The 27261-nt window shown below is 44.7% G+C and overlaps 1 protein-coding gene across 10 annotated transcripts in view; it reads left to right on the top strand.

Moving 5' to 3' along the window:
• LOC137439963 (dystrophin) overlaps positions 1–27261 on the top strand; it is a 1283433-nt gene that overhangs the window by 1235507 nt on the left and 20665 nt on the right. For all 10 annotated transcript variants that reach the window (XM_078768445.1, XM_078768443.1, XM_078768444.1 and 7 more), the window contains 7 exons: positions 2502–2562; positions 9252–9313; positions 9425–9499; positions 16169–16370; positions 17175–17260; positions 17457–17614; positions 24654–24820. In XM_078768445.1, coding sequence (XP_078624571.1) covers positions 2502–2562; positions 9252–9313; positions 9425–9499; positions 16169–16370; positions 17175–17260; positions 17457–17614; positions 24654–24820 — 811 coding nt within the window. The remainder of the gene's footprint in view (positions 1–2501; positions 2563–9251; positions 9314–9424; positions 9500–16168; positions 16371–17174; positions 17261–17456; positions 17615–24653; positions 24821–27261) is intronic.

Genomic DNA, 27261 nt, shown 5'->3' with positions numbered 1-27261 from the left:
TATCCAGAAGGCTAGTCAACCAACGACTGGTTCAAGCAGGCTATCGTGCCAGGCGTCCCCTGAGAAAGCCACGCCTGACCAGACAACACAGCCAGCGCCGATTGCAGTGGGCCAGAGAGCACCGTCAATGGCAGCCAGGACACTGGAATCACGTGACCTTCAGTGTCGAGTCTAGATTTCTGGTCTATCGTCAAGATGGCCGCGTCCGAGTGCGCAGACAAGTGCATGAAGCCCACAACGAAGATTGTATAGTGCCAAGAGTCCAAGCTGGAGGTGGTTGGGTGACCATTTGGGCTGCTTTTCATGCAGGGGGCAAAACTGACCTGGTTGTTCTGAATGGAAACCTGAAACAGTTCAAGTACAGGGTCATTCTGGAAGAAACATTGCTTCCATTTGCTCGTGCAGCCTTTCGAGGAAACTTTGTCTTCCAAGATGACAATGCACGGCCTCATCGTGCTCGCATGATCCAACACTTTCTTGCTGACCGTGGTGTAGAGCATATGGAGTGGCCTGCCATGTCCCCGGATATGAATCCGATAGAGAACTTGTGGGCAGAATTAACGTGTCAAATCGACAACATGGACCAGCAGCCTGCCTCTGTGCGTGAATTGCAGCAGGCTATTGTAACTGCATGGCAAGCGATTCCTGTCCAAACCTTGGCAAATCTCGTGAACAGCATGCCTCAACGTGTACGTGCTCTCCTGAATGCTCGTGGGGGTTACACGAAGTACTGAACTGTAATTTTACTGTCCGTAATCCCAGTCGTAATTTAACTTTTGTTTTTGTTGAAAATTTTTTTGGCTAATGTGCAAAATAAAGAGGTACTTCTGGAAAACGTACAGAAGTTTAACACAGTACTGTCCATGAATTGAGTTCGATATCAGTTTACATCACTTTCAAGGATCAATTTATTTGCTTCGAAATGTCAAATGTGGTTTTTGTTTCTTTTAAAGGTCACATTAACAAAATCTAGAATAATTTCAACATAATTCCAATGAACTTTTGGTTCTAAGTAATCTTGAAAAGTAAGTTCACCCCCACAAAAAAAATATTCCATATTAAATGCCAAGTCTGTATATATATATATATATATTTTTTTTTCTCCATAAACAGGAATCAAATTCCTGCGAGGGGCTGTGTGAAAAAATTCTTACTCAATGCGGGGCTCGAACCACAGACCTCCGTTGATTACGCGTCAACAGCCCACTGCGCTATTGAGCCAGCCGCAATCTCCTCAGAACTTTTCCACACTTAACACAGCGAGCTTTATAAGGTTGGGCACAGGTTGGGCACAGGTTGGGCACAGGTTGGGTGTGTGACAAGACCGAATCGATTCGATTCGATTTTGGTGAAGATCTGAATATGGATTTGGATAAGGGAATTATTTAATTATGAAGTGTTTCTTCACCATTGAGAGATTGGGCAAAAAGCGATATATAACATGATGTTTAAAAAAATTGTGTATGAGTTGTGAATAAACTTGGTGGATGCTTGTGTTAGGTGACAAGACCAAGCCGATTCGATTTTGGTTCAGGTCCAAATCCAGATCCAGCCTATCAGTGGATACAAAACGTAAACTGTTCCGCCTGGTTGAGGTATTCTCTCTACCGAGTGCCCTTCTAGTTTTTTTTTAGTTTTTTTTAGTATTTCTAAAGTTCAAGAAGGATCCACATCGTATTTGCTTTTGCACCAACTGAGTGTCTGATGCTCCAATTCATAACCGACAATTTTACTGCAAGTGTCCCTGATACCTTGTCCTCATTATGCAGGTAAACGGTCTCCGGCCTGATTCAGGTCCCTCTCCAAATGAATTGTAATTGATGATATCCGGCCGACCTTAGCGCTCTTCTCCTGATAAGGTTGTCCCCCATCCACGAAGCCCTAATTTGTATCTGGCTGTGGGGATTGTAATTCACTCGAGCCTTTGTTCTTGTAGGACAGTTGGGATCCACTCTTCCCAGCCCGCTTTCCTTTTTTGTCCATCCGTTCCTTCCTTCACTTACATCATACTGCCCCATCCCCCATTCCTTCTCATTACTGAATAGATATTACCGACACCAGCATACCTGTCAGCTTGTGCTGATTGGCATGCCAAATGTGCTTTGACTGAAGATGACCTGAACGGCATTGTCAAATAATTGTGTGTACTCTTCGCTAACTCGATTCCCAATCTCTGCTTGAGGCTTTCCAATCGTAACAGTCGCTATGGCAGAGTCTGAAGCCATTGGTTTGATATCAGAAATCACTTCATCCGTGGGGATAAAGAAGCACGAGGGCGAGATGGAAAAGGAATAGGCTATTGTCGTAAAGCTGAGAAATAAGCCAAATATTCTTGCATCGACCGTGCAGGAGCCCTCCCTCACTGCCGTCCCCAGATCGGTCTTCCGGTGCGGTTACCGTGCCCTAGGTGAACGTTATACCGCAGGGGACATTAGTGGATTAATTGCACACGGGTCACTGGAAATGAAATGAGTTGCTCATCGGCGAATGCTCTTTTTCAGCCTCTGTCCAGACGCCCTGGGAGCGGGCCGTGTCCACCACCAAAGTCCCCTACTACATAAAGTAAGCAGAGCGGCTCATTCCTCACTGCCCGGAACGGGTGGAAGCACACCTCACAAAATCTACTTACACCTGCTCTCTCCACTTCCTGCATGTGCTGTGATGACATTTTGCACATTTTCACAAAGCCGATTTAATTCCTGACACTACTTTTTGTTTGTTTCACCACTACTCATTCCCATGCGAAGCTTGCATGAGTGCATGCATCTGTCCAAGTAGGATGTTTCACCACCACAACAGTTACTTATAATGCTGATGGTCCTCATTTGAATAACTTGGCAATCTGTTTATATCAATGTTGCTTTGGAAGAGCTAGTTTATTCTTCCTCTTTGGAAGTTTTACAGATCTTCACTGCTCGGATAAATGTGGGTATCGTGGGGAGGTAGACATTACCCTTGATGTGTCGTCTTTGAAATACTAAATGGCGATTTGATCGTTTAGTCATTGGCGTGCATTTTCGTTGCTTCCTTGGTAAGAGGATGGGGAGTTTCTCAACACCTTCATCTTTTTTCTACCTGATCCACGTAATCACATTGTTGTCATGTTCTCCGTGTGTCTGTAACTACACACTGAAGCTTGATCACAGGATGATACGGCATTGGCGCTGATGAATGTATGTGACCCGGACGCTCTGCCTCCACGACCCATTCCCTCCGTCCCACTCCAAGACCCGATGTTCTTTCTGGGAAAAAAAAATCCCCAAAACTGAGGTGGAAACTATTTCCTGTAACCAATCTCGGCTGTCCACGTGGCCTTCCGGGCATTCCATTGTTATTCCGAGTTTTCAATAGGCCTAATCTCCTGGGCTTACTGGCTCGGACAGGTCATTAGGCCAACTTGATGAGTGTTGCCTCCCTTTACCCACTGATCTATGTGAATGAGAAACTGTCATTTTCAGCGTAGTACAAAATCACTCTGAGACAGCAGAAAGCTTATCGAGGGCTGTTGCTTCCGAGATAGTCATGATTAATTGCTCTCCAGCACCAGAAACATTCACAGCTCGAGTGTTGGGAGTTGCAGACCACAGATCTACACCTTCATCTGTTGATCTCTCTGTGACCACGTCAAAGTGACGGGCCGTATCGTGGCTTTTTATTGGCTACAAGCACCAGACATTCCAGATAGGCCTCTTTTGTAATGACGATGACTTGAAGATTCCCCCCCAAATTAGATATGGCAACACTTATTGTTGATACACACTGTGTGTATGCCTCCATTTTAGTTTTTCAAAACGATTGGTGGGATAACACACCACACCGTCTTTTTGTGCCTTTCCAGATAACCAGGCAAAAGTGTATTACCAGGCCTTTAATAAATTAGATGCTACTTTATTTCCTGACTGTTAGACTTTGAGTGCGACATGTTAAGCTTTGAAATATTTACGGCCTGTCGTTTGCTATAGCTTCAATTTCCCTGCAAAGGTTTAGTGAATTATTAAATTGTACAAATATCGTCAGCGGGTTGGCAGATTTACCAGGCCTTACTGTAAAGAGCGAAATTACAGAAATACGTGGCTATGTTTCGATCCCGCTGCCGGTTTGTTGTTTGGTGTTGTCTTTGTGTGACCGCCGAAGAGGAAAGGAAACCCACATACTGCACAACTACACGCGATACCGTCCGACCACACGTTCGACATCCCCGGCCCCCTCGGCTGGAGGGAGAGCGTTTGCTCGTGACTGGGAGAGCGAATCTTCCCGTGTATTTGCCTCAGACTTTTAAGCAACCGCAGCTGGAGGCAGTAAATAGCTCTGGTCCGTTAAGCCTCGCGACCTCACGGGGTCAAAAGGCCGGCCCTGCCCGGGGCGCGGCGAACCCAGCGTCTTCCGATGGTCTTGATCACTCCTCGAGCTCAGGTCGACGACCTGCGATCGTTCTTGACCGCCATGGTGCCCCTGCTGCGTGGTGCTTGTAGCTCTGCATTTTATCTTCCGGATTGATTCCACAAAGCGTTACATGTTCAATTACAGCATCCTCTCTTATTGTCTACGTCACTGTACTTGCCTGCACCTTCATCATGTCCTTTGGTTTCATTTTTTTTAAAGTGAAGTCACAGATATTGAGATGAAATTCCTTTTTATGAAGTAAATGGCTTGCATAGTAGGCCACGACACTTCTTAAGAGCATTCCTCGTCTAGAAATCATCGCATTTCCTTATAGGTCCTTTCACGTTTTCCTTTTTTTCCCACCACTTGATCCCTCATAAAGTCGTTTGATTTCATAATAGATCCCAATGGGGTCGAGCAGACATATAGAACTAAGGATCAAACACTAAACCAATGTAATGCTCATACCACAGAAAAGGTGCACAGAATCATGTCTACCTGTAAACTGTACACTCTTCTGTGGTATGAAACGTTTCTTTGCAAATGCAAAATGGATTGATGAAGTGTTTGTTTCTTCACAAACTATTTGTTTTGTGCTTTCAATGTGAAGTGCCAAATGATTTTCAAGTAACTGGTCGGAGGAGCTTTCAATCTAAAATATTTTGCCGTGGAGTGTTTTAAACAGTTTGCCCCACATACCTTCTGCTTTGTTTGGCATAACACCGTCGGAATCTCGGGAACGTGAACAGCCAATGGCCGTCGTGCATCACACGTTGAATTAGCATCACAAACCTTGGCGGTTCCTTCCCTCCACCCCCCCGAAAAATACCATCTTTCGAATCCAAACGGTGCCACAGAAACCATTTTGTCTAAGACTAGGGGCATTCTCTCCAGCACTTACATCGGCGGCTTCCGCCATCTTCGGCAGCAAGGATCCGAACCCTTCGGTGCGTCCGCATTCTGATGCCGCGACCATTGGTTGCACACGTGGCATTTTGTTTGTTGCGCACGTGCGGAGACCCGACAACGATCGCACCGGTGATGTAGCAAAAGTGTGATGCACCGCCAGTCGGGGTGATTTTTTAAATCGCAAAAAGCTGTCAATTTCAGTTTGATTCACTCCGCGGGAGAAGATGATCTCTTTGTTCTTCCGTTGAGCTTTGTTGCTGTAGTAGTAGAAGGCCGGTGGTACTTCAATAAGACAGTTGGATAGTCTTGGTTTGTTTGTAATTACTTTTCTCACCCTGTATTACCTTTGGATATTGATCACACGAGCTAAGTGTTCCCTGTAGGATACTTGTGCTATGCCGTTCATGCTTTCCTCTATATTTTGTGCCAATATTCTCCACATAGTTTATCGTCATTTTGATTTTTACCTTTTCACTCTGGTGTGCTCTTTTATTGATTTGCTCAGATCGAGGTGAAGCGACTTGCGCTTCATGTTGTCTTCATGCATGTTTGTGTTTTTCATGATGTTTTTTTGGCTTTTTTCTTCATCTTCCCTTCTGTTGTGCATCAACACAAAGTTTTATTGGAAATGTTGTTCTGCTGATTTGCTACGCACACCCCCGTACCCTCAGAACCACCTCCCTCTCTCCCCAATGAGCTTCTATTTTATTGCTTTCCACATTTCCATTCAGGCTTCTGTCTCCACACCGGCATCTTTCACGAGCTTCTCCCACGTGCAACTGTCACGGCGGCGTGGCATTCCGCACGTTTACAGTCCCTTCCGCACCTACCACCCAGACGTTCTTGATACCCTCGAGTTGCTTCACCATCAATCATAAATTGCTGTGTCGTGAAAAGCTTGCAAAAAGCACAAATCTATGTTCTCTCAGAATGACCAAGTATGTAAGCCGACCCAGAGTTTGCACGCTCTATGGAAACATCGGCATCAGTCCAGGGGTGTTTATGTTACCTTATCTGAACGAATTCAGGCCGCAAGTTCCAAAATGAGCAACTTTCGCACAGTTCATCGAGGGTATAGTGCTCATGCTGCCCTTACAGCGTACAGTGCTCGTGCTGCCCTTGCAGCGTACAGTGCTCGTGCTGCCCTTACAGCGTACAGTGCTTGTGCTGCCTTTACAGTGTACAGTGCTCGTGCTGCCCTTACAGCGTACAGTGCTCGTGCTGCCCTTACAGTGTACAGTGCTCGTGCTGCCCTTACAGTGTACAGTGCTCGTGCTGCCCTTACAGCGTACAGTGCTCGTGCTGCCTTTACAGTGTACAGTGCTCGTGCTGCCCTTACAGCGTACAGTGCTCGTGCTGCCCTTACAGCGTACAGTGCTCGTGCTGCCCTTACAGTGTACAGTGCTCGTGCTGCCCTTACAGCGTACAGTGCTCGTGCTGCCCTTACAGCGTACAGTGCTCGTGCTGCCCTTACAGCGTACAGTGCTCGTGCTGCCCTTACAGCGTACAGTGCTCGTGCTGCCCTTACAGCGTACAGTGCTCGTGCTGCCCTTACAGCATACAGTGCTCGTGCTGCCCTTACAGCGTACAGTGCTCGTGCTGCCCTTACAGCGTACAGTGCTCGTGCTGCCCTTACAGCGTACAGTGCTCGTGCTGCCCTTACAGCATACAGTGCTCGTGCTGCCCTTACAGCGTACAGTGCTCGTGCTGCCCTTACAGCGTACAGTGCTCGTGCTGCCCTTACAGCGTACAGTGCTCGTGCTGCCCTTACAGCGTACAGTGCTCGTGCTGCCCTTACAGCGTACAGTGCTCGTGCTGCCCTTACAGCGTACAGTGCTCGTGCTGCCCTTACAGCGTACAGTGCTCGTGCTGCCCTTACAGCATACAGTGCTCGTGCTGCCCTTACAGCATACAGTGCTCGTGCTGCCCTTACAGCGTACAGTGCTCGTGCTGCCCTTACAGCGTACAGTGCTCGTGCTGCCCTTACAGCGTACAGTGCTCGTGCTGCCCTTACAGCGTACAGTGCTCGTGCTGCCCTTACAGCGTACAGTGCTCGTGCTGCCCTTACAGTGTACAGTGCTGTAATGTGCATGTAAGTTGCAGTTAAAAAGTAGTGCCACACTTTGCACGTGGATTAACGTGTCATGTTCGCCATTGGATACACTGTTATTCTGCCAGCTCAGACTTTGATTCAAATGTAACAGTATTTTTTCTCAAATACTTTCGTATCTCACTTTTTAGGTGTAAATTGTGTTGTGAAGTTGTGATAAGCAAAACCACAAAATAGTTTGAAGAGAAGCTAAAAGTGATGATTGGATCTGTGATTCGCGTTTTGCTGAGAATGTTGCATTTTGTCATCATCGTCCATATTATCACGAAACCTTTATGAAGGGAATTTTTTTTTTGGAAAATCCATCGAAGTGTGAACACTGATAATTGCATCTGAGTATTGTGCTATCAGCAAACACATTGGGCATTAGCAGACATTAGCTCGGCCCTTCTTCTTAGTTGTCGTAGCAATGCCCGCATAAGGCCACTGCAATATCGCTCTCCTTTCCTTTTCCTCTTCGATATCGCTCTTCCTTTTCCTGCGGGTCTTGCAGTGGAATGTTTGGGTTTCCCCGGTCCGTCGTGTGCATGTGCCAGGTGAAAAGATGGTGCGCCGTCAACAATACGACCGAAACCTGCAGGGCGAGTGATGTGCACCACCTGATGGATGAAAGGGATCGACAACGAATGAGTCAGACAAAGCGGTCGAAACTCTGATATTTCTTGCGTTTGTCCTTTTCTATCCATCAGTAGCAAAAGACACAACGCTCCGGACAAATCAGGTTCATGTCGGACGAAGCAATGTCAGGAATGAAGGCAAAAGAAAAGTTTGAAAGTTTTGAAGAACTCGAGTCAAACATGTAAGGTTGCGCCATTAAAGTCGATCTGGATCTCCACGGCCCCTCCTTTTCTTTGAACCATTCTGTGTTGTCTGCTTGAATCATCTCTGGTTTGTCTAGTATTTGTATCGCACGGTTTGACGTCGATCGTTTCCCATCCGTTACTGAGACATGCAGACACTCCCCTGCTGCAGCAGGCGGACCGATCTCGGGAAAGAAAGGATGATAAGAAGGAGAGTGGGGTGGCGTTATTGAAGAAGCGATGTGGAATATGCCTACAGAAGAATTGTCTGACCTAATCTTGCTGCACACAGACAAAAGCCCTCTCGGCTCCGAGCCAGTTAATAAGACTCGAGTACAAACTCGAATAAAAAGAAATTCTGTGTCTGCAACTCTCCCTTCTGCTGCGAAGGTCACCCTAATGTCAGCACGGCAGCTGCTTTGGAGCCAGTTGCTGATATTGTTTTTTGAATTTTTCCCGACCGTGTTTGTTCATGGCTCGGTTTTCCCAATTCGCACACGCGCCGATCTTTCCTTCCCGGGGCTTGCTGTGATCCCAATTGGTCTGGTGAACACGAGGTTCACAAAGCTGATTTTCCTGGATGGACGTTATGTTTTCACCCCTGTCTGTCTGGTTTGTTTGTCCGTTTGTGAACACAATATCTCAAAAAGTTATGGACGGATTTGGACGACACTTGGGGGACCGGTTGGGTGTCTGACAAGGACGATTCGATTCGATTTTGGTGAAGATCTGAATATGGATTCGGATATGAGAATTATTTAATTTTTGAAGTGATTCTTCACCAATGGGAGATCGAGCCAAAAACGATACATAACAGGATATCTGAAAAAGTTATGGACGGATTTGGACGAAACTTGGTGGACAGGTTGTGTGTGGGACAAGGAAGAATCGATTCAATTTTGGTGAAGATCCAGATCCGGATCCAGCTAGTAGATTTTTTAAGTGATTCTTCACCATTGAGTGATATGGCCAACAAGGTGCAGGTACCCTCTACTGAGTGCCGTTCTAGTTTATTGTGTTTCACTCTTTCCTTTCTCCACCACCCGTAGCCACCAAACTCAAACGACCTTTTGGGATCATCCAAAGATGACGGAGCTCTACCAGTCTCTCGGTAAGCACGCCGGAGATTACCGTTTCCACACCTCTGCATTCCTTTATCGTTTTTGCCAGACGAAATATCGTCGGACTCCGCAGTAACTTACCTTCCTCCCCTGATCCGTAGCTGACCTAAACAACGTTCGTTTCTCGGCGTACCGCACAGCCATGAAACTGCGCCGCCTGCAGAAAGCCCTCTGTTGTGAGTGATTCCACACCTTAAGCCTCCGATCCTTTCACCGGCTCATCTCCCATGTCATCGTCTTATCATAGTATTTTGGTTCAGGCAAACAGAAAAGGATGCTTGCTTGCACCGTCACCTTTTGAAAACCATTTACCCAATTAGCAAATCACTGAGCAAAAGTTGAATGGGGGAAAAATGTGAATGTGACTTGTTTTACACCTTTGCCTTTTCACGCTTGATCTTTGCACACTTCGCTTCACCTTAGCAATCGATAGAAAGTTATTAAGGCAAGACAGCCGGAAAGACTCTGTCAGACAGATGGTAGACCAGTGCCCTCCCGCCATTGCTGTCGTCATGACATGAACTGAAGATAGCTCAAATTGTGTGGACCTTTTCTCAGAAGCAAACACTGGGCATCTGTTGTATACGTGTGGCCAACAATAACAGGCTATATGAAAAATGTGGAGCATCCTTGGAATTAGGCAAGGGGCTAATTTTGGTCAAAAAAGGCCCTTTTAGAGTAGAGGTTACCTTTACTAACAAAGGTCACAATAACATATGCTTATTAGGAGAGTGTGAATGGTTGTTGTTTCACCTACCCCTCCCCAATTCCCCACTCTCATTTTGTCCTAAGTCGCTTGTTTCCCATGGGTCAGTCGAACTATCGGATCATAAAACGACTTATGTGGAGCTGCAGAAAAATTGCCTATTGGTTTCATTTTACTACTGATACTTTTCTTAAACCTTTCCATCTACTTGGCCTATCAGCCTCAGGTAATAGTTTTTAAACAGGATCAGGATTAAATCAGGATCAAAGAACAAAATCAGACAAATCAAATGAAATCAAACAGGATCAGGATCAGGAACAGTAACAAATCAGGATTAAAGATGGCAGATTTGTGTTGTTTTTTTGGGGCTTGCATACTTGCTCCCAAGTCGCACTAATAACGATTACATTTCCAACAGGAGTACATCTTAGGGGTTGGCAAAATGCCAAATAAATCCTGGAAAAACATAGAAAGCAATTGGGATGCAAGTTTAGGAAGTGTGATTGGCATGACGGACCAATGTTTGTCCTTTTGTATCTTGATTTGAGTTTATAAAGCACATCTCGTAACAATGGGATGGACCTTCATCAATTTGGTTTCAGACCAGGTCACTCTACTCTGGACATGCTGCTTCTGCTGTCTCAACAATGGATGGAGGTCCTCAATGCCAAACAGGAAATCAGAGCTGTCTCCCTTGACATATCACGTGCCTTCGATACGGTCTGGCACCCAGCTCTGCTCACCAAACTCTCCTTCTATGGTATCCATGGAAATCTCCATGCATGGCTTGCGGACTTCCTCTCTGGTCGTAGTCAACGTGTGGCCCTGAATGGATTTCTCTCATCTCCCCTTCCCGTTCAGGCTGGAGTTCCCCAAGGCAGTGTGCTGGGCCCTGTGCTTTTTCTGGTCTTTATCAATGATGTCTCCGACTATCTGGAAAATCCTCTGTATCTCTTTGCTGATGACTCCACTCTCTGCCGCTCCATTCCTCTTCCCTCAGATCGGCAGTCTGCAGCCTCCTCACTCTCTGAAGACCTGGACAAAATCACAGACTGGTCAAACATGTGGAACATGTCTTTCAATCCTGACAAATCTCACACTCTTACTATGTCTCTCCGAAAAGATCGACTGGACAACCGTCCCATCTACTTTCTCAACAATCCTCTCCAAGAAGTTCTGTCGCTCAAGCTTTTGGGTCTCACCATCTGCCATGATCTTTCTTGGGAAAACCACATTTCCAAGCTGGCCTCCAAAGCCAGTCGCCGACTGGGCATCCTCCGTCGTGCGAAGTCCTTCCTAGGCACACCTGAGCTCCTCACCACATACAAGGCTTTCATCCGCAGCTCAATGGAATACTGTTCTCCCCTATGGGCTGGTGCTCCTGCCTCACACCTGGCTCGGCTTCACGCTGTTGAATCCAAAGCTTTCAGAATCATTGGAATCTCCCGCGATGAAGCTATCTCTGAGGGCCTTTCACTCACTCACCGCAGGCAGGTAGGTGGTCTTTCTGTCTTCTACCGACTCCTCTCCGGCCTTGCTCCCCCAGCTCTCTCTGTGCTCTGTCCCCCAAATATTCCTACAGGTCGCACAAGATCTGCCAGCCACCCTCTGATGGTTAAACTGCCGAAATCTCGGCTCTCTGCTCACCTTCACTCTTTCATTCCTCTTTTCTCCCGCCTCTGGAACAAACTCCCACACTCACTTCAATCACACTCCTCCCTCCAGGTCTTCAAAACAGCTGTTCACCACCATCTCTTATCTTCCCCCATCCAAAACCTTGATCTTTTCTACCCCCACTAATTCACCCCAGATCCACCTTGTTTGAAATTACAACTTCTTTCCTGGAAGTCTTGGCAGTGTCCATATGTTTTATACCTCTCCCACCCCCCCCCCCCCCCTTCCCATGCCTCCCCCCCAAAGCCCTCTCCCTCCCACAGTTCTCTCGATGTCTCCATGTCTCTCGGGCCCTGCTCTCAAATGTTGTGTTTGTGTCCTTCCCCCTCTCTCCCCATCTTGTCTACCGCTCCCGATGTTATTTGTTTTGTGTGTCTGTTTGTCTTTCTGTGTGATTAATGTTCGCTCTTTCACGAGCCTCGATCTTGTATACAAAAAAAAAAAAAAAAAAAAATTGGGATGAAGATGTGGAGAGAAAGAGAATGTCACAAACGCATTGCTCCAGCACGCTCTGATGAAGAGTTTCCGTTTCTTTCACTGCTGTGTTCCACGGCGTGATGTTACGCGGTGGCCAATAATCACATTTGTGGGACTTTGTGATATCTAGGCCTGTTGCTGCCCGTGGTGGCATTGTTGATTTATCTTCGATGGAGTTTGCATTGTTGCTGTTAAATGTAGATGGTGTGGCATGATGCGGGATCCCAAATTATCTCAAAACATTGGATTCCTACCATGTGGATGAGCATGCATAGTTCTGTCACAAACCCAGAGGCTTTCCACCACTACATTATATGGTCCTAAGAGACAAGATCATTGCGCACCAAGTACCAAGTTAATTTGCACACATCATCCACACATGAAGGCATGACGTCAGACTATTTAACATGTACATAGACATAGTACATGAGCCGGTGTGTGCCCCGGTTTAGAATAGGTACACCGTATCCCTGCGTGTCGTAAGAGGCGACTAAAGGGTTGGCGTCAGGAAGGGCATCCGGCCATAAAAACATTGCCTCAAAAAGGAAACCATGATGATTGTCATGGGGCCCGCAAGGCTAACCCCCGCTCTAGCAGGGAAAATGGCCTTAAAAAAGGGGGGGGGGGGGAATAGACACATACCGTGGAGAGAGTGGATCGGCATTTGCAATTCAGGAATCTACAACACAAACGTTTAGCTCTGTGAAGGTTATTGATTGAATACATCTTCTTCTTCTTCTTGCCAATGCATATTGGCCCGATATTCAATCATGAGTTAGGCCTGTGGTTGCATCATTAGTGAGATCGTGAGGCCCTGCCGCCGATGCTGTTCTCCTGCAAATCCGGGCAGGAATTTGGAACTTGGCCTCGGTGTCGGTGATAAATCACCGACTCCGTGAAATGCAACACGGGATCTTTCACATATGCCAGCTAATGCGAGCAGACAGGTTCTCAGATTAATGTCCATCTGAGGGACAGCGCACTTTGTGATGCATTGCCCTGCCTGCCAAGTAACAGTCCGACATTTTATAGTCTGGTTGAGAATAGAACCCAGACTAAACAGCTCAAAGGCAAGTTCGCTTCCTCTGAGCCGTCCTGTCAAATGATACAACATGTACGCCTACACAAAACACAAAGGTGATCAGAAATCAGCGGTCTCAGGAAATCTGAATCCCCTGAGAACTCGGCATCAAAACAGCCCAGAATCACTGGCTCCAGGGAACCATTGAGCAGCAGAAACATACAAAGTATAGGTTCATGGAATAGTAGGACGGTAGGTAGAATGAGTGAGGGAGCAAATATAACGTAAATACAGTGGGACTACAGATTGACATAACAAGTAAGGGAATGAATGATGAAAGAACGGAGGATATGAGGCAAACATTATTGACCTGTGTGTAAGAGAGCTTGGATTGGGAAGGGTTAATGGAACTAGATCTGTACAAGATCACGGATAAAGTTGAAGGATGGTGGGATTTTGCTACCTCGGGAATACGATTCCACATGCGGGAGAAAAGCAAGAACAAAGGGTAATCAGTAAGTTTGGATTTGCGGAGCTTAACAAGAAGGAGGTTGTTGGAAGGACTTGTGCATTAAAGGACAGGGAAGTGTAAGAGGATTAAAATAGCTGAGGAATGAAGACTGGAATAGATGTGGTAGAAAACGGAGTTGCCATCAACCATCAACCTACCAGCTACGAGACAGCAGCAAGCCTTGTGATGATCAGTTGTTTTTTTTGTGGAAAATACCAATGACGTGGAGAACTGTGGGTTCCATAATATCCAAAAGAGAGAGGAGAGCTGAATAGCGGGAGCACCGGCCAAATGGAGAGAGCAGTACTCCAATGGGCTAAGGAAAAAGGCCTTGTAAGTCGTAAGAAGTTCAGATTTACCAAGGAGAGACTTGGTGTAACATAGGATTCCTGGTCTGTGGCTCGCCTTAAAGGCCAGCTGTGCTGTATGGTCTGCCCAGAAGAGGTCGTGATTGATGGTGAGGCTCAAAAGCTCATGAGACTGAATCTTATTTCAGTGTTGGTTGTGAAAATAGATAGACTGGTTCTTTTAATGACCCTTCCAGAAGGACAGAGTCAGAGTAAGACATTTGCCTGGATTTGTCTGGTTTGTTAAGCCAATATCTGATCTTGGGTAGCAGGGTAGCTGTTTTTCAGCTACCTCCGGGAGTGACGTCCCTGCCCTATGCGAGTCCCGGGCTCAGCTGGCTCCGGCTTACAGTACCTGGTATGGGCTCCTTGTCCAGGGTAACGCATCCCCACTGCCTTGTTGGGGACGCCTCTTCAGGCTAAGGCTACGAGAAGGACACTCAGATATCAAACCGCACCTGTATGTCAGCCTGGGCAGCGCTGCATTGTGGATAAATATGCCCATGAAAGTCAATGGTGGCACCAATTTAGGCATCACTGCGCAGCATCTGCAGACAGCTGTGTCCAGTTTGAACATCAAGGGCAGCTGTCATCATACCGACGACCCGGCCAGTCTGATACACCTATGTGCATCAGACTTCCCGTTGCATTTTCTGCACCTACAGCCAACGATGCTCATAGGAATAGAGAGTGGGAGAGGAACAGCACACACCTCTATCACTTCTCTGTGCAGGTCTTTCCCCTCATTGGCTCCAGCTTACCTGCTCACCATCCATTTTTACTTATACAGCCATCGCACAATGCACAATGCATAGTGAGCACGCCAACGAAGGGAAGAGATTCGTCGAAACCGACGACTCACCCCATCATCATGAACATCTGAACCTTTACAGATCAGCAGGTGGTGAAGAAGCTGATGCCATTCTGTATTTGTGACAGAGTACATAAAATTATGGCATCTAGTGTAGAGACATATGAAAAGAGTGTTATCTAGCCTATCGAAGATGTCTTTAAATACATAAGCAACAACATTTGGCTCAATATGCTGGAAATACTGGCTTCCATTCGTTATTTAGGGAGAAGCAGCAGCAGCATGTCTAGAGATGGGTGAGTTGGACGGAATTCAAAATTATCAGAGATTAAACTGTTTGAGAAGAGGAAATATTATTTTAGCTACAATGGTTGATTCCCAAAAGTTGCTCAACATTAGGAGTAGGTGTACCAGTCAGTAGTTGAGAGGATCTGTGTTTTCTCCCTTCTTGTGTATGGGAGGGATATTGGCTGTTGTTTGCCAAACAAAAACCGTAGGCGACCTTTGATGAAGGACAGGTGGACGAGCGCAGCCAGAGGACAAGCGAGAGCAGCACTGCAGGATTTGTGCACACAGGCACTGATGCCATCTGCTCCCGTCATTGAGTCTGAGTCGAGGCTGTTCAAAACTTATTTTACCTGCTCAGTTGAAAAGAGTCACGGCAGTGGGGATCAAATGAGGACAGAGAGGAATACGTTTGTTACATGGGCTTTGGAGGGAAACACTTTGGAGTTTGAGATATTCACCCTTGTGATGAGCATTGCAGTCCCTGCCAGTCAACTCGAGTGGACAGCAAGACTGCGCATGGCCACACTAGTTCTTTAATATCAGCCAGGAAGATTTAATATGATTTTACAAATTCGGAAAACCTCGGAGGTTGGTTCACATATTACCAACACAATAATGGTGTGATTCCACTAACGGCATTGAACAGGCAATAAGACAAAGACAAGGCCACCATTTCAATAGTGAAATAGCATGGCTCGACGGGTCATATTTAAATGGAGTCTGGCCAACAGTGTACACTCCATGATGCTGCACACCCAAGCTCATCACAGTGCATCTCACCATTCACGATGGTACATTTCAACCCGGTGTATAATGAACCAGACCATATTGAAACATTTAGACATTTGTGTTGGATTACACATGTGTATCGCATTATACTCCCACTCTTATTTTGACCAAATTAATTCATTCCATGTATTATTTCACTGTGATTGCCGCCATTGGTTTATCATGGTGTTTCGAGGTGATTGTCAAAACAGTAGATAATGTTGACCTCTTCTTTACACCAGTGGATCTACTCAGCCTTGAGGCCGCTGCTGGTGTTTTCGAGAAGGGCGTGCTCAAGCAGAATGACCGGCTCATGGACACATCAGAGATTGTAGATGGTCTCAATGACATGTACCAGGGAATGGAACGCAGGCACAGTGACCTGGTTAATGTTCCGCTTTGTGTGGACATGTGCCTCAACTGGCTCCTGAACGTCTATGACACGTGAGCATTTGTATTACTTAAACACATAAGCATACACTCTGCATTTTTAAATACCGTAATCTGTTAATTAAACAACTAGTGCTGATCTTTGTCACAACAACTGATGGTAAAAAAAACATTTTTGCCAAGACCAATTTGATCCCAACCTCACCAAAATAGCTTAGATTGTGACCACAGGACATTGGCCCTCTTTGTGATCAATGTTTTTGTCCGTGTAGTTAAATGTTTTCAACATCGAAGATGTCGCATTTAATTGCAATTCTTGCTGATTGATTGTCCACAAAATTGTTTTTATTACTGTTCATCAGCTTTGCAACCTTTCCATTGCTATATCTTGAAGACAAAATGAAAGTACAGTATATATATATATATATCTGTGCAGTGTCTGTCTTGTTTATATATATATATATGTTATATATGTGTGTGTATCATTTTGAGATCAACTAATTTACGCCACTTGTGAATTTGTTTATATTTTCTTAATCCGATGTCTCCATCAGTTAATGGTCGTGTATTACATTTTGCGCTCGACCTGGAAATGTGCTTCTGGCATTGCCGAGTTGTTTTTCACCGACATGATGGTCAACAATTCACTTGGTCGCGATTCGATCTTGAGTTGAGAATCTACAAGAACTGAAATGCACATTTTAAAGTTACCCATCCTTTTGGACAAGCATTTACCCACAACAACCATTCCCACTATCTGTGGTTGACAACCAGACTCCACCACCATCCCTTCCTGCCCTTTTCCGCTATGGCGCGCTTTGCATAAAGCAATACTGAGACGCTTGAATCTCTCTACAGTGGCCGGGGAGGAAAGATCAGAGAGTTGTCCTTCAAAACTGGCCTCGTGTGTATGTCCAATGCTCACCTGGAGGACAAGTACAGGTGTAAGTTTTTGCAACCCACCCCATTCCCTTCCGCCACGGCATATCTAATCTTATTTCTGATGACATTCTAAGCTCCCCTTTCTTTACCTTTACCTTCATTGCTTCCTTGTTTTTCTTCTTCTTGCTGTCATGGACATGTTTTGTATGTAATTTTCCAATTTGTGATGCACATTATAGTTTTTTTTTGTTTTTTTAGTCCTGTTCAAGCAGGTTGCGAGTCCACAGGGATTCTGCGACCAGCGCCGCCTTGGTCTGCTGCTTCACGATGCGGTGCAGATCCCGCGCCAGCTCGGGGAGGTAGCTTCCTTTGGTGGTAGCAACATTGAGCCGAGCGTCCGCAGTTGTTTCCAGTTTGTAAGTGCATTTCACCTTCTCTTTATGTGACTTCAACTTTGATCCTATTCCTGCTTTTGTTTCCTTTTCTTTTTGAAGCTAACAAATTACTCTTGTAATTTGTGTCTTGGCAGTAATAATAACCTTACCTGGTTAGTATTTGTTTGACCAACAAAGTCCTTACCTTTTCCCCCATTTCACATGGTGTATATGAGCAATTTTGACATCTTCTTGTAAAACATTTCCACTTGTCTTCTTACACCAGCAAAGGCTGATCTCATAAATATACTTCTCCATCTTTCAGAAGCAAGCAGAGTGGATCAACAATTTTCTGCCTTTCTTTTTCTGAAAAAATATGCAAATGTATTCTGTCATTTGGAAGAGTTCAACTGTGCCGTAACAAGCAGCTGTTATGTTGTGCTGTTTCTGACAAAAGCTGCAATGCAGCATAACTTTCAATATATGTATAAGGGAAAATACCGAACTACAGAGGAGAGAAAGACGTCATTCTAGGGATGGGGATTTAAAAAGGAGGATCTGGCAAACCAAAACATTGATTTAAACATGCGATGATCGATGACGTGCTTATTCCGGTCTTGGGAGACATAACTGTGTTTGGATACCATGTATGACTGCCTCTACTTTTACAAGCAATGCATGCTATCAACTAAATATTTATGAGAGTACATTTAACTGTTTAAAGTAACTAAAGGCTCACTTTAAGTAGTTAACAGCTGTGTAGGAAGCGAGGTGCGAATGACGTTCCTCTGACAAAGGCCTATGCCCGAAGAATCAGCGGCACCTTGTGTGTGTATACATATGTACAGCACACATAGTTGTACATACATAGTTGTACATACATCTACAAATATTTATATACATACTGTATATTCTTATACATGCATACATACATACATACATACATGGATACATACATACATACATACATGTATACATACATACATACATACATACATTTATACAGTCGTGGCCAAATACATTGGATTTTTTACAGAATTTTTCACACTATCCCCACGCAGGAATTGAATTCCTGTTTATTAAAATTCTAGATAAGTTAATCTCCAATGCACTTCTACAGATACTTGCATACACGTACATACGCATACATATACTTACGCTCACATTCAGGGTGTGCCTAGCAGGCATGTAAGACATTGGCCATTATAAAGCTAGCAGTGTTAAGTGTGGAAAATTTCTGATAATCCGTTGGATCAATGGCGCCAACCATTGGGTTGCGTCAGAATGTTTCACACTAACCCCACGCAGGAATTTAATTCCTGTTTATTAAAATATATATATATATATATATATATATATATATATATATATATATATATATACATAAAATAAATACATCCATACACATACATTCATACAGTCGTGGCCAAATATATTGGCACCCTTGCACTTTTTTTCAAATAATGCGCCATTTCTTCCAGGAAATTGTTGAAATGAAAAAATCTTTTGGTATCCACGCATGTCGTTATTTGGTTTGCAGTGGAACAAAACAAAAACAGCTGAAAAATTTACTAAAACCTAGCTTATTCCACACATAAATCCTAACATGGCCCGGACAATATTATTGGCACCTTTTAGAAGTTGTTAGAAATAATTAGATTTCAAGCAGGTGATTCTCCTTTACTTTGGAATTGAACTCACTGACAGTCAGTTGCAGGTGCCTGCAATATAAAAATCACTCATTCAACCAGTTTGAATAGAGAAAAGGAGTCATTCTGCTGTTTTGTGTCACTGTGTGTCCCACAATGAGCATGGAGAAAAGAAAGAAAACCAGAGAATTATCTGAGGAGGTTAGACACAAGATGGTAGCCAAGCATTTTACAATCTCAAGGCTGCAACTCCATCTCCAGAGACGTTGATGTTCCTGTGTCCACCGTACACAATGTTATCAGGAAGTTTAAGGCTCATTGCACTGTAGCCAACCTCCCTGGACGTGGCCGCAAGAGAAAACTTCATCGAAGATTGCAGCAAAGGATTGTTCAAATGGTGGAGAAAGCACCTTGATCAACTGCCAAACGGATTCAAGCTTACCATCAGAAACGAGGTACGACAGTTTCAACTCGCACCATCTGTAACCAACTCAATGAAAGGGGGTTCTACGGTAGGAGACACAGGAGGATCCCACTGCTGAGAGAGACATAAGAAAGCCCAAATGGAGTTTGCCAAAACATACCTGAACAAGCCAAAATCCTTCTGGGAGAATGTCCTGTGGACAGATGAGACCAAATTAGAGCTTTTTGGTAAAGCACATCATCTCTATGTTTACAGAAAACAAAATGAAGCCTTCAAAGAAAACAACACCTTCCCTACAGTCAAACATGGAGGAGGTTCAGTGATGTTTTGGGGTTGCTGTGCTGCCTCTGGCACTGGGTACTTTGAATGTGTGCATGGTATCATGAAATCAGGAGATTACCAAGGCATTTTGGAGCACAATGTTGAACCCAGTGTCAGAAAGATGGGTCTCCATCAAAGGTCATTGGTCTTGCAGCAGGACAATGACCCCAAACACACTTCAAAAAGCACTTAGGAATGGTTCAAGACAAAACGCTGGACTGTTCTGAAGTGGCCTGCAATGAATCCAGATCGAAATCCCATTGAACACCTGTGGGGAGATTTGAAAACAGCAGTTGGGAGAAGGCACCCTTCAAATGTGGGAGAACTGGAGCAGTTTGCACAAGAAGAGTGGGTCAAACTGCCAGTAGAGAGGTGTAGGAAGCTCATTCATGGCTATAGGAAGCGATTTATTGCAGTTATTTTGTCCAAAGGCTGTGATACCAAATATCAAGTCTTGGGTGTCAATAATTTTGTCAATGCCATTTCATTTTATTTTCTGATTCAAAAGGATATATTAAGTTCTGAATCAAAAACAAAGGTTCTGTCATCTATATATAATGGAGCAAGTGTTTGTATGTATGTATGTCCACTCTTCACCCATTGGTTGGACAGCTGACCTGACTCCACCCACAAATGTAATCTGAAATACTTAACCTAACATACACAGAGGACCCAAAAGCCTCTCACCCCTTTCCTCCCCCCCCCCCCCCCCCCCCCCCCACTCCCCACCCCAAACACCTTGAGAACCAACAACACCGAGAAGACCCAGAGGACCCAAAAGACCCCGAGGACCCTAAATACCCCAAGGACCCCAAAATTCCCCTGAGGACCCGAAGGACTCAGAGGAACCAAAAGACTCCAAAAACTAAAAAGACCCCGAAGGCCCAATGGACCCCAAAGACAAAAAGACCGCAAAGACCCCGAAGACCTAAAAGACCCCAAAGACTGAAAATATTCCAAAGACACTTGGCACTCCAAAGACCCAGAAGACCCTTAAAGACCCCAAAGACGAAAAAGATCCGAAGGCCCAATGGACCCCAAAGACAAAAATACCACAAAGACCTAAAAGACCCCAAAGACTGAAAATATTCCAAAGACCCAGAAGACCCAAGAGAACCAAAAGACACTGAAGAACCCAAAGACCCAGAGGACCCAAAAGACCCTTGAAGAACCCGAAGACACCAAAAGACCTAGAGGTCCCAAAAGACTCCAAAGACCCTTATAGACCCCGAAGACCCATGAGAACCAAAATACCCTGAAGACCCCAAATACCCCGAATACCCAAAATACTCCAAAGTCCCTCAAAGACCCAAAAGACCCCAAAGACTGAAAATATTACAAAGACCCTTAACAACCCCGGAAGACCCAATAGACCCCGAAAACCCTTAAAGACCTGAAAAGAGAACCAAAAGACCCTGAAGACCCTTAAATAACCCAAAATACTCCAAATACTCCAAATACCCTTAAAGACCCAAAATACCCCAAAGACCCTTGAAGACTCATGAGAACCAAAATACCCTTAAAGACCCCTAAGAACGAAGCTTCGCCCCTCTCCCCACATTGTTGACTTTTTATTGTAACTACATCTAAATTAAACATTTTGTGATAATGGAAAAGTCCGCTGCAAATTTTTAATATATCTCGGCATTTCCCCGTCTGTGTTATTTTAGGCGGTGTATGATATATCGTGCCGCAAATTTCTAAAATGTCTCAGCAATTTTCCATGTGTGCATGCATTTCCTCAATTATGCTGAAACCGAGTTTAAAACCATCGATTAAAATGAAATCAGAGGGTGAATTAGGGTCGAGATAAAGCCGTGAGGGAGCCTGAATGGACTTTATGTTACAGGCCTTTGAAAATGCATTTCGTTCTATGAACGTTAACTTTCATCGAATGTCCTTCCCGTTTTTTGCAACCAAGTCTAAAACCTTGGTAGCGACTGTGAAAAATGAAATGAGATATCGAATTAGAGTTGAATTAAAACTGTGAGAGAGAGAGAGAGAGCAAGACACCACGGGCCTAACAAAAGAGGCCTCAAAGCTATGCGAGTAAACAAAATGGTGGTGATTTGTTTTTGAAGCCCTTCCCAGATTGGGTGTAGCCACACCCCTGGACAGCCTCACAGACTCACAGAATCACCTACGAAGAATATTATATAGATATACAGTGCCTATACAAAGCCGACACCCCCTTTCAAAATTTTCACCTTTTGTTGCCTTATAGCCTGGAATTATAATGGGAGGGGAAGGGGGTAGAGCTAGGAGGATGAGAGAGCGGGAAGGTGGAGAGGGGAGGGGGAGGATGCATTAAATCAGACTTTCTTCACCTTTATTTACAAATCGTAACCCACAACATACAAGTGAAAAACAAATTCTACAAATGTCAGAAAATTAATTAAAATACAAAAGTAGAGTATCTTGGTTGGATAGGTGTCCACCCCTCTTATAATAGCAATTGTAAGCTGACGTCCCAGCAAAAATAGCGTGATAGACAGAGGGACAGACAGAGAAATCCAGCTATTTATATATACAGTATAATATTTGATGTGGAAAGCACATGCATCAATGTAAAGAATTATTTAAAATAATTTCACAGGAAATAAAAGAGATTAACTCAGAATATTTTGTGATCATTCATTCAATGGTCACAAAAAAAATGGGAGCGAGGAAGAGAGAGAGAGAAAAAGGGGAGAGAGAAAAGAAAGATCAGGACATTTGAGAGAGTGGGCGAATGAAATTGTGAACTGAGGCAAACAGCTGGGCTTGTAGAAAGTGGTTCTTTCACCCACCCTCTCTCTCTCTCACCCTCTCTCTCGCTCTCTCTCACTCTCTCTCTCTCTCTCTCACCCTCTCTCACTCTCACCCTCTCTCTCTCGCTCTCTCTCACCCTCTCTCTCGCTCTCTCTCACCCTCTCTCTCTCTCTCTCTCTCTCACCCTCTCTCTCGCGCTCTCTCTCTCTCACCCTCTCTCTCGCTCTCTCTCACCCTCTCTCTCGCTCTCTCTCTCTCGCTCTCTCTCACCCTCTCTCTCGCTCTCTCTCACCCTCTCTCTCTCTCTCTCTCACCCTCTCTCTCTCTCACCCTCTCTCTCGCTCTGTCTCACCCTCTCTCTCGCTCTCTCTCTCTCGCTCTCTCTCACCCTCTCTCTCGCTCTCTCTCACCCTCTCTCTCTCTCTCTCTCTCTCTCTCACCCTCTCTCTCTCTCTCTCTCTCACCCTCTCTCTCTCTCTCTCACCCTCTCTCTCGCTCTCTCTCACCCTCTCTCTCTCTCTCTCTCTCTCGCCCTCTCTCTCACCCTCTCTCACTCTCTCTCACCCTCTCCCACTCTCTCACCCTCTCCCTCTCTCTCTCTCTCTCTCTCAACCCTCTCTCTCTCTCTCTCTCTCACCCTCTCTCTCACCCTCTCTCTCACCCTCTCTCACTCTCTCTCACCCTCTCTCTCTCCCTCTCACCCTCTCTCTCTCTCACCCTCTCTCTCACCCTCTCTCTCTCTCACCCTCTCTCACTCTCTCTCACCCTCTCTCTCTCTCTCTCACCCTCTCTGTGTCTCTCACCCTCTCTGTCTCTCTCTCTCTCTCACCCTCTCTCTCTCTCTCACCCTCTCTCTCTCTCTCACCCTCTCTGTCTCTCACCCCCTCTCTCACCCTCTCTCTCTCTCTCTCTGTCTCACTCTCTCTCAATCTCACCCTCTCTCTCTCACTCTTTCTCTCTCTCTCACCCTCTCTCTCTCACCCTCTCTCTCTCTCTCACCCTCTCTCTCTCTCACCCCCTCTCTCTCTCTCACCCCCTCTCTCACCCTCTCTCTGTCTCTCTCACCCTCTCTCTCTCTCACCCCCTCTCTCACCCTCTCTCTCTCTCTCTCACCCTCTCTCTCTCACTCACCCTCTCTCTCTCTCACCCCCTCTCTCACCCTCTCTCTGTCTCTCTCTCTGTCTCACTCTCTCTCAATCTCACCCTCTCTCTCTCACTCTTTCTCTCTCACTCTTTCTCTCTCTCTCTATCATTCTTTCTCTCTCATACTTTAGAACTCACCATTGCTCAAAATGATAGAATAATACAAGGTACTTATATATTCTTCTATTCTTTTGAGCAATGGTAATTTCTCTTGATCAGACGTCTATTTTCTGCCAACACCAATAACTTAACCTCCTGTATGTTCCTGTACATTCTGTTATTAATTTCCTTGTTTTTGCTTGCCAAGTTTAAACCGCAAATAAACGTTCTTTATAAATCAGCATTTGTTGTCTCTTCCTCTTCTTTGTAGTCGACTAGTGTATGCATTTTACAACCATTGGCATGTATAAATATCAATTTGTTGCAGTGAAAGTTATTCAAGAAACGAGTGAAAAAATATCTTTTATTCATATTGTTTTTTGCTTCCGGCAACCAAAATTTTGAAATGCATGTCCTGCTAGGCAACCCCCAAATACGTTACTGTGGCGCACCGCATGTATATATACGTATAATTATATATTTATACATATATATATATATATAATTTGTTCAGAGAAGCAACAAGAAGTGATGCCAAAAAGTAATTGATTGCTCCTCTTCACTTTCTCCTCCATATTTGCTGATGGAATGACCTCAATGTACCTTTATTTAATGTATAATCGTGCTTTATTTGAAAATACCTGCTGTATAAACGTCAATTTCCCAACCCTGCTCGTCCTTCCAATGTAACCAGGCCAACGGGCGACCAGAGATCGAAGCGCCAAGCTTTCTGGAGTGGATGCGCCTGGAGCCTCAATCCATGGTGTGGCTGCCGGTCTTGCACCGGGTCGCGGCCTCCGAAACAGCCAAGCATCAAGCCAAGTGCAACATTTGCAAGGAGTGTCCGATTGTGGGATTTCGGTGAGGCTGTGGGACCGGGAACTAAAAAGCAGCATCACCGATAGGGCCTCGTCGTGTGTGACATCTGCTAGACCGTTTATATGAGGGTGTATTGGGAAAGCGATAAGTGTAAAGGCCTTGTGCTAATATCGCTCTGCTCTACTAATTTGACTGGATGTGTCCACAGCACCTTCGACGTTACGTCTTAGCTTTGACGGCATCTTGATCTTACACCTGAGGCTTGCTGCCTGAGTGCTGATTGTCATGACGGTGGGCCTCGGTTTATTTTTGTAAGTGATAAATAAGCCCACCCGAGGCGACATGAAGGCAACCATTTAGTGGCGTGACTCGAAGAAAGGCACAGTCGTAGTGACGAGCGGTATATGTTCTTCCTCGTGTACATTTTGCTGGTAGTTTGTTCCCCTAGCAGTTGTGGAAGTTTCTTAGTTTCTTGCTGTCGCTGAGCAAGTTAAATCTGCCAATTTGGGAGAAGCGAGCGGTATCCAGAAAAGGTAGAAATTGGCAACCAAGGTGTGGTATCCATTGCACAACTGCAGATTTATGATCTGTAATTTCGGTTTCCATATCATGGGAAAAGCATATTCATGTTAAAGGTGCAAGTTGCATGAAGGTAATTCATGCTAAAGGTGCAAGTTGCATGAAGGTAATTCATGTTAAAGGTGCAAGTTGCATGAAGGTAATTCATGCTAAAGGTGCAAGTTGCATGAAGGTAATTCATGCTAAAGGTGCAAGTTGCATGAAGGTAATTCATGCTAAAGGTGCAAGTTGCATGAAGGTAATTCATGTTAAAGGTGCAAGTTGCATGAAAGTAATTCATGTTAAAGGTGCAAGTTGCATGAAGGTAATTCATGTTAAAGGTGCAAGTTGCATGAAGGTAATTCATGCTAAAGGTGCAAGTTGCATGAAGGTAATTCATGTTAAAGGTGCAAGTTGCATGAAGGTAATTCATGCTAAAGGTGCAAGTTGCATGAAGGTAATTCATGGTTCAGGTGCAAGTTGCATGAAGGTAATTCATGTTAAAGGTGCAAGTTGCATGAAGGTAATTCATGTTAAAGGTGCAAGTTGCATGAAGGTAATTCATGTTAAAGGTGCAAGTTGCATGAAGGTAATTCATGTTAAAGGTGCAAGTTGCATGAAGGTAATTCATGCTAAAGGTGCGAGTTGCATGAAGGTAATTCATGTTAAAGGTGCAAGTTGCATGAAGGTAATTCATGTTAAAGGTGCAAGTTGCATGAAGGTAATTCATGGTTCAGGTGCAAGTTGCATGAAGGTAATTCATGTTAAAGGTGCAAGTTGCATGAAGGTAATTCATGTTAAAGGTGCAAGTTGCATGAAGGTAATTCATGTTAAAGGTGCAAGTTGCATGAAGGTAATTCATGTTAAAGGTGCAAGTTGCATGAAGGTACTTCATGCTAAAGGTGCAAGTTGCATGAAGGTAATTCATGTTAAAGGTGCAAGTTGCATGAAGGTAATTCATGTTAAAGGTGCAAGTTGCATGAAGGTAATTCATGGTTCAGGTGCAAGTTGCATGAAGGTAATTCATGGTTCAGGTGCAAGTTGCATGAAGGTAATTCATGTTAAAGGTGCAAGTTGCATGAAGGTAATTCATGTTAAAGGTGCAAGTTGCATGAAGGTAATTCATGGTTCAGGTGCAAGTTGCATGAAGGTAATTCATGGTTCAGGTGCAAGTTGCATGAAGGTAATTCATGTTAAAGGTGCAAGTTGCTGGCTTCATCTTCTGATTGAATGAGGGTTGTGTACTGCTAGAGTTCTAATTGGCTGTTTTGTTTCATTCCCCTTGTTATTTTCATTTCTTTCCAAGGAATATGGTAGTTTGATTCATTTGGGAATGAATAGGCCGAATATTTGCATTGTGTTATTTTGGACCATGGAGGATAATGCTGTCTGCACGTCTCGGTGCTCAGATGTTAGCTTTGTTTCTGGTGTTATCGTGACCAACTACAGTAGCTTTGGCCAAATCATTCACTGACAGCATTCTGGAATTTGGACATACTCAAACTCTTTTTGACTAATTCGTTGACATTTATACGATGGACAGCACCGAAGTAATGCCTCCCCAGCTAACACAACACCGTTGGGCCAACGTTGGCCCAACGGTGTTGTATTAGCTGGGTCTTATTTAATTTCTCACTAAATATAATTCCAATTGCAGGGAATGTGCACACACATCTCTCATATATGAAGTTATTTTTCCACATCGTCTCCGGCAACTGCAATGCACTTCGATTATCGCATGAATCCAACTGCTGTTTTCCGGTGTCACCGCCGTCGCAGGCCGACCGCTTTGTATTGCCCTTCATTTCGGTTTCCCCACTCTTGAAACGCTTTGCCCAATGTCTAACCGTTCCACATCAAATGTAGAGTCGCCACACACGTTATTTAAACTCCTTTGAATGTCCACTGGAGGAACCTCTTCCACA

This window comes from Myxine glutinosa, chromosome 14, assembly GCF_964187855.1.
Source record: "Myxine glutinosa chromosome 14, kmMyxGlut1.1, whole genome shotgun sequence".
Taxonomy (NCBI): Eukaryota; Metazoa; Chordata; class Myxini; order Myxiniformes; family Myxinidae; genus Myxine; species Myxine glutinosa.
Note: the sequence above shows the minus strand (reverse complement) of the source record. Positions and strands in the feature narration are given on the sequence as shown.